Source organism: Pediculus humanus, genomic scaffold (assembly GCF_000006295.1).
Source record: "Pediculus humanus corporis 1103172107488 genomic scaffold, whole genome shotgun sequence".
Classification (NCBI taxonomy): Eukaryota; Metazoa; Arthropoda; class Insecta; order Psocodea; family Pediculidae; genus Pediculus; species Pediculus humanus.
Genome location: NW_002987105.1, coordinates 488,355 through 495,388, shown reverse-complemented (window position 1 = coordinate 495,388; position 7,034 = coordinate 488,355). Strand labels below are relative to the sequence as shown.

The window sequence follows — 7,034 nt, the reverse complement described above, 5'->3', positions numbered from 1 at the left end:
AAACGAATTTTCTTTTAATCTTTTTTAATTTAAAAATATGTAACGAAAATTTAGTTACGAGAAACGACGTTAGATGTCGCACCTCCGGATATGATGTAATATTTAAATAACCGGAAGTTAAACAACACTTGAAGGCGATTTCAGTACGTAAGTTAGTTACATTTGTTTTTGAAAAAATTAAATATGTTCGAATCCCCTCGAGTTTTTTTTTTTTTAATATAAAATAAATTTAAAAAACGTGTAATTAGAAAAAAAAAAATTATTTATTTTTTATTTTGAATTAATTTTATTTAATTTAATAAAACATGGATGCCGGTTCAATTTAAATTTTTTTTTGTTTTGATGGGGGGAAAAAGTAAAAAAATAATAAATTTTTAATAACGTAATTAATTAATATATAATCTCGTTATAATAATAATAATAATATAACCTATATAACATTTTATACACTTACAATATTTTTTTTATTATAAAAAAAAAAATTAACAATAAATAATGTAAAAATAATAATAATAATTGTTTGATTAGTATGACTTAAGGTATATATATATATATGTGTGTTTGTGTGTGTGTGTGCGCGCGTTGCTATTTATTTCTGTGGCACTGTTGGATTGTAAATGGACGGTTTGCCATCTTCAGTAATTTCAACTGATGGTCTTAATGGCGGTTTAAATCCGTATTCAATTTTTAAATTATTTAAACTTTTACCTAATCGAACTAATGATTGTCCCGTAGGATGATGATCTGATTTCGGTACTTTTTTCCTACCCACGGAACGTACCTGTAAATTACTACCCAAGAAATTGGGGAAAAAGTAAGCTGACGGTTGGTGAAATTGAGATTGAGGAAGTAACGTTTGTTGTTGATATTGAAAAAGGGGAGAAGGTTGCTGTTGAAAATGAGTCTGGGGAGGGAGTGATGTTTGTGGTTGAAATAGTGGTTGCAAAGAAGATGGTGGTGGTGGGGGTGGTGGTGATTGATTGCCTACTCCTTGAGTTTCTTCGTCTGGAGGACTCGGTTTTAACGGTTGTACTCTTAATTTATTTGTCACTCTTTGTGGTAAATTTATTTGAAAATTATTTTTAGGTACTGATGGTATGTTAACGTACGAGTGTTCTGATGGTTGTAAAAGTTGTATTGGTGATGGAAGATGGTATTCTTGAGGAAATTGATAAACGGCGGTAACTTTTTTTTGTTCCGTACCTGCTGGTATTTGTACGGGTATCAATGATAAAGGTTGTTCGAACCTGAACGGTTTATTATAATCTAGAGAAACGAGTGGAGTCATGACAAAGCCTTTTTGTTGATTTGGGAAACTCGGTTGAAGATTTAAATGTAATGCGTTTATTTGTCCTTGGGTAAGAGCTAAGGGTTGTACCTGTTCAATTTTTTCTTCTGCTTCTGACGGAGCGTACCGCGGCTCTACGTTTAACGGATTGATTTGTACCGTGTTTAACGAATCGCTTTTTTCTTGATTTTGATCCGAAGAAGTAGTTTGTTCAGGCGTATTGACAAATACATTACGTAATGAAGTGCCATCGAAGTAATTTGTTAAACTTCCGATTTTCGTCACTTCTTCTTCCTGTTGTTGATTCGTTTTTTCGTTTTCGTTCGGTTGTAAATGTCCATTAGGAGTTAACAAAACAGGAATTTCAGTCACGTAATTTGTATACACCGGTGTGACTCCTGGATTAATTTGTATTTGACCAAATTTTACCGGATTCGCCACTACCGGAGTTTCCACGGAATTAACTTCAACGTTTGGAGCGGGAAATTCAGTTGTCGATTTTATTATTATATTCGATTGTAACGGATGAGGAAGAAAAGGTTTCGAATTTTGTCTTTTGACTTCTTCTACTTTTTTTAAATTTTCAAAATATTCTCTTCTTTCTTCATCGACAGAACTTTTTCTCTTATCGTTCGGATAAATTTCTTGAGTCATCGATTCGTGTAGTTTTATCATGGTTTCGAGATTTTTAACTTGTGGAAAATTGTTGTCGAATACTTTTAAATTTTCTTTCGATGGTTTTTCCAATGCTTGATGATAAATTTTCGATGGAATTCTATTCAAAACCGGTGGTGAATGCAAACCCGTTTTTATTGTCGAATAAGTATTAAATTTCGGAGTGCTTGAAAAAAATGTTTTCGTCGGCGTGCTGCTGGTAACTTTTAAAATCGGCGACGGAGTAACCGAATTGAAAACATTTTGCGGATTTGAATATTGCCTGTGGTAATTTTGAAGTTTTTTAAATGGAAAATTAGATGCTAAATGTATGGAACCATCTTCGTTTTGTTGTACATCAATGGCGATTCCTTTTTGTACGTCAATCGTTGTGACATAATGTCTTTCTTCTTTAAGTTGATTTTGCGGATAAAAAGTATGAGTAAGTTTATTTGCATTTGAACCAGAATTTAATGTAATATCTTTTTCTGGCTTTATAAAAACCAAATTATCGGAAAACGCTCGATTGTTGTCTTGAACACATAAATTAGATTCACAATCCGGAATGGTGGAATTATTTTTTGAATTTGAATTTGTGGACTTGGCATCAATTAATTGATGTGGAACTTTCGAGACGTTGATAAATGATGATGGTGGGTCCGATGTTGTCGATGATGAATCAAACGAACTCGATTTTTCTAATAATAATAATTCATTGTTATTTTTATTATTATCGTTTATTTTAAGAGCGTTTATCGATGCCGGATGAATGTTTTTAGTTAATTTTTGTAACTGGGATGAAAAACGCGGGCGGAAACTATTATTATTATTATTATTATTAAGTATTTTAATATTCTTTTGTCCGGTAACAATTATCGGTTGCATTGTTATCGCTTTTGGCGTAACACTTGTTTGTTGATTTGTCGAAATATCAATATTTAAATTTCTACCTCCTCCTTGTTTTTTCAAATCTTTCATTATTATACCTTCGGCATGTTTTTGAATGTTTGATATTATTTGTGCGTCGGCATCCGTGAATAACGTTTTCTCGATGCTTTTTTCAGCTACGTAAGATTCATTACGATGAATTTTATTCGAATTTAATTTTTTATTTACATTTTCGTAAAAATTCGAACTCGGTTCTGCGACCGCTAAATATTTTTTCACTTCCATAACTCCCGATTTGTCTTGGTCTTCGTCAGGTTTTTCCGTTGCGGTTGACACTTTCAAATGTTGTTTTGAATTTGTCGCCTGATAAATTTTATTCGGCAACGAATCATATTTATTTTTAACCGTTTTCAACGGTAAATCCGTTGATTCTTTAACTATGTAGAATCCTAAAAAAAAAAATTTTCCGTTAACAAAACAAAAAAAGAAAAGTAATTTTAATTTAAAATGATTATCTTACCTTTGGTAACCGTTTGATCGGGATTGGTAAATATCACCGGAGCTTGTGTCACTGTACTAACGAGTCCTTTAGCAATTTTGGTAACTATTGGTGTTACGGTATTTGCAACAAGAGGCGGACGAGTGTTAGGTCCATCCTAAAAAAAAAATTTCGTTTCAATCCGCTGTTTCTTTTTATTTTCGGGGGGGAAAATAGTTTTATGACGAGCTTACGAAATTGGATAATGTGGCAATCGCTTTATGTCCCATCGCAATATGAGTTTTACTTGATGCCGTGTTTGATTTACTATTGTAACTTACTCCGGTGTGATATCCGACGTCATCGGCCAAATAAGTTACTTTTTGACCGCTGCCATTTGGTAAATTAACGTAATATCTTCCTAAAGCCATATCTCCATCTCTCGTTTCTAAATGTGCTTGTGTGCTTCCTTCTTCGTGTGATATGACATAGCCGAATTTATATTTTGTACGTTCCTAAAAGTGAAAGCGTGTCTATTAAACATCACGTTGTCCATTTCATTAAATAAAAAAAAAAAATGTTTTCAATCGTATTTTTTTAGATTTTTTAATTTACACTTTGGTGTCTTTTTGTTTACGACACATGTGACAAATTCACAGCGGGAAGTTAAATTCAATTAAATCGATGAAAGTCGTTACACAATAACGTTTTTTTTTTTTTTTTTTTATGTAATAAAACTTTTTTTTTTTGTTTAGGAAAAAAAAATCGTCGCCATTTTCCATTACGAATCACTTTAATTTACGCGATGTTTTATAATTTTATTAAATATATTTAAAATATTTTCCATTTAAAAAATTTTTAATTGATGTAATTAATTAAACAATATGACGCGTCGTTTAATAAATGTAAAAAAAAAAAATATTTAAAAATGTTTCGATTTAAATAAAAAAAAAAAAAAAACTTTTACGAATTATTTAATTTTTTTTATTTTTATTTTAATCCGCGCGATAATAGACATGCTCTTCTTCTTATCGAACCTGTTTTTCAGTGTACCTTCTTTTTAAAAAGAAAAGATTTTTAGTTACGATAGTCTTACAACTTTCTCTTAACTGTCACTTTTATATTCTCTCTTAACCTGCAATCTTTTTTTTTTTTTTTTTTTTTTTTACATTTAACGGCTCGAGGTATCAAAAAAATGCACCAAATATTTTATTTACTCGGTTTCGCGTTTAGAAATTTTTATTTTTCTTTTCCTTTTTGGGGTCAAATCGATTTTTAAAGAAGACGTTTGCATATAAACAATTCAATAGAGTATAAATTTACGATGTAAGAATCGAACGTTAACGAATTCAATTAAAATAAAAACAGATCAATAAACTTTTTATAATTTTCGGTATTAATTTTTGTTTTACCCTCAGGGGTTGGTTCACTTAATAATAAAAATATTTATTAAGGTAAACGTGAAGTAGATAAAAATTACATAATTTTCACAAGCGAGTTTTTAAAAAACTTGCGATACATTTATATATATTTATTAGATAATAGTTTTGAACCGGAAAATTTTTTTTTTTCATCACAATACATTTCTTGTTTTATTTATTGTTTTGACTTCTAGCAAAATAAAAAAAAAATCAAAGGACGTCCTTGTTATTATTATTACAAAATTTTTTCACGCCTTTTTAAAATAATATTTAACACACAAAAACGGTTATCATAAAATTATGGGGGGAAGGGAAATCAAATTGATAAATAAATATGAAATCAATTAAAACGCCCGTTAAATAACGTTTAGGCAAATTTTGAACACATTTTGAAAAAAAAATTTTCCTTTTTTTTCGTTTATTTTTTAAAAAATTACTGTCGATGTCATTTTGTTTTTTTTATTACCGGGTAATTAAAAATGGTAATTAATCATAAAATTAAAAAAATTATTACGTGTAAACTTGGCAACACGTAGTAATGAAAATTTAAAGTTAAAAAAATTTTTTTTTTTTTTTTTTTTTTTAGTTATTGTTTAAAATATAATAATAATAATACAAAACTTTCTTTGTTTCCGTTTTTTTTTTTTTTTAATGTGTTACGTATGGTAATTTTAACGGGACATAAAATTATTACGTAACCGTAATTTATAATATCTACGTAAAATATTAAAAGTAATAATAATAATAATAATAAAATTTTTCTAAACGAATTGAATTATTTTTAACTTGGTCCCCGCTAAAAAATTTTTAATTACGCCATATCCGGCATATTTTTGTTTGTTTTTATTGAAATGTTCGCGAATGTTTTTATTTAAATAAAATTTCTTTAATAAAATTAACAAAAAAAAAAAAAAAAAAGTTAAAAGAGTTACACAGGTCGAGTAATAATTTATTATAGACTTTAAGGATAATATTACTAAAATTTTTGAAAGTTTTACATTTTAATTTATGTTTTATTAAAGTTTTCTTTCCTTCCTCCCTCCCTCTCTCTTCCTTCCTTTTCCCCCTTTCACCCCCTCCTTCCGTAGTAAAAATATACAATCTAACAAGTGTAAAAAATTTAAATACGTATCCGAATTTTATAAATTTTTTATTAACTTTTCACCCCCCTCACCTCTCCTTTGGCAACAAACAAACAAACAAAACAAAACAAAACAACAACAAAAACAAACTTTACTAAAAAGTTTAAAATAAGAAATATGTTTAATAAAAAAACAAAATTAATACATTATCATCATCATCGTAGTAATCATTATTAAAAAATTCATTTTCACGTTTAAATAATAATAATGATGATAATAATGATAATGATAATGTTTTTTTTCTTTTCTTTTTTATAACATCAAACGTATTATTATTACTTATTTTATTATTATTATTATTATTACAAGGGGAATAATAACCGAAATTAAAACGAATGGAAAAAAGTAATAAATAAGAAATTACCTTCCCTTTTAACTAAAAAAACAAGGGAAATAATAATAATAATAATAATAATAATAATACTAAAAAACGAAAGGAAAACTAAAAATCTGTCAAAATTTATAAAAATTGAGTCACGAATTAATTTTCCGGGGGGGGGGGACGTTATTTAGACATTTTCTTTTTGTTTCACAGAAACGCGACTTTTCAGTCGATAAAAAAAAGAAAAATAAGGTTTATGAAAAGTTAATAAAGAGAGAGAAAGAAAAAAGATGATGTCTATAAGAAGAAGAAGTAAGTGAGAGAGAGAGAGAAAGAAATAAGAAAGAAAAAAACAATTAACGTTATAATAATGGAGAGTTTTCCATCTCCTATACGAAAACATATTTTTTTAAATAAAAATAACATAAGTCGTTTCGATTTTTCGATTATCGAATCGATCGATAATCGATAATCGTAAATTTCCTCACGTTCATCGTCACTTTTCCATCGTCACAAATGACGTAGTTATAAATTTCACTTTGTTTATATTTTAAACATTAATTCCGGTTCGTTTCGGTTTCCTTTTTTAAAAAAATTCTAGAAAAAAAAAAATTATTTCGTTTTTTTTTTTTTTTTTTTTTTTAATTTAATTTTAACCCTTTTCTAATTCTTAACGAACGAATAAAAAAAAAAAAATTAAACGTGGCAGGAGTGTAAATTAAATAATAACGTTTTTAAAATTTATAAAATAAATTATTTAACGAATGTTTTTCTGTTTTTTTTTTTTTTTAAATAATTAATTTAAAACTTTTTTATTTTTTCGACCGTTATTCAATTTAAA

At 28.0% G+C, this 7,034-nt stretch overlaps 1 protein-coding gene across 1 annotated transcript; it reads right to left on the bottom strand.

Annotated features, from left to right (window-relative positions):
- Window positions 1–589: 589 nt before the first annotated feature.
- Window positions 590–3,864, bottom strand: Phum_PHUM146720 (uncharacterized protein; the record flags this gene model as incomplete). The annotated part of the gene is made up of 4 exons (XM_002424650.1): window positions 590–3,279; window positions 3,351–3,486; window positions 3,563–3,823; window positions 3,856–3,864. 4 exons carry the CDS (start codon window positions 3,862–3,864, stop codon window positions 590–592), a joined length of 3,096 nt encoding a protein of 1,031 aa, XP_002424695.1.
- Window positions 3,865–7,034: the final 3,170 nt, after the last annotated feature.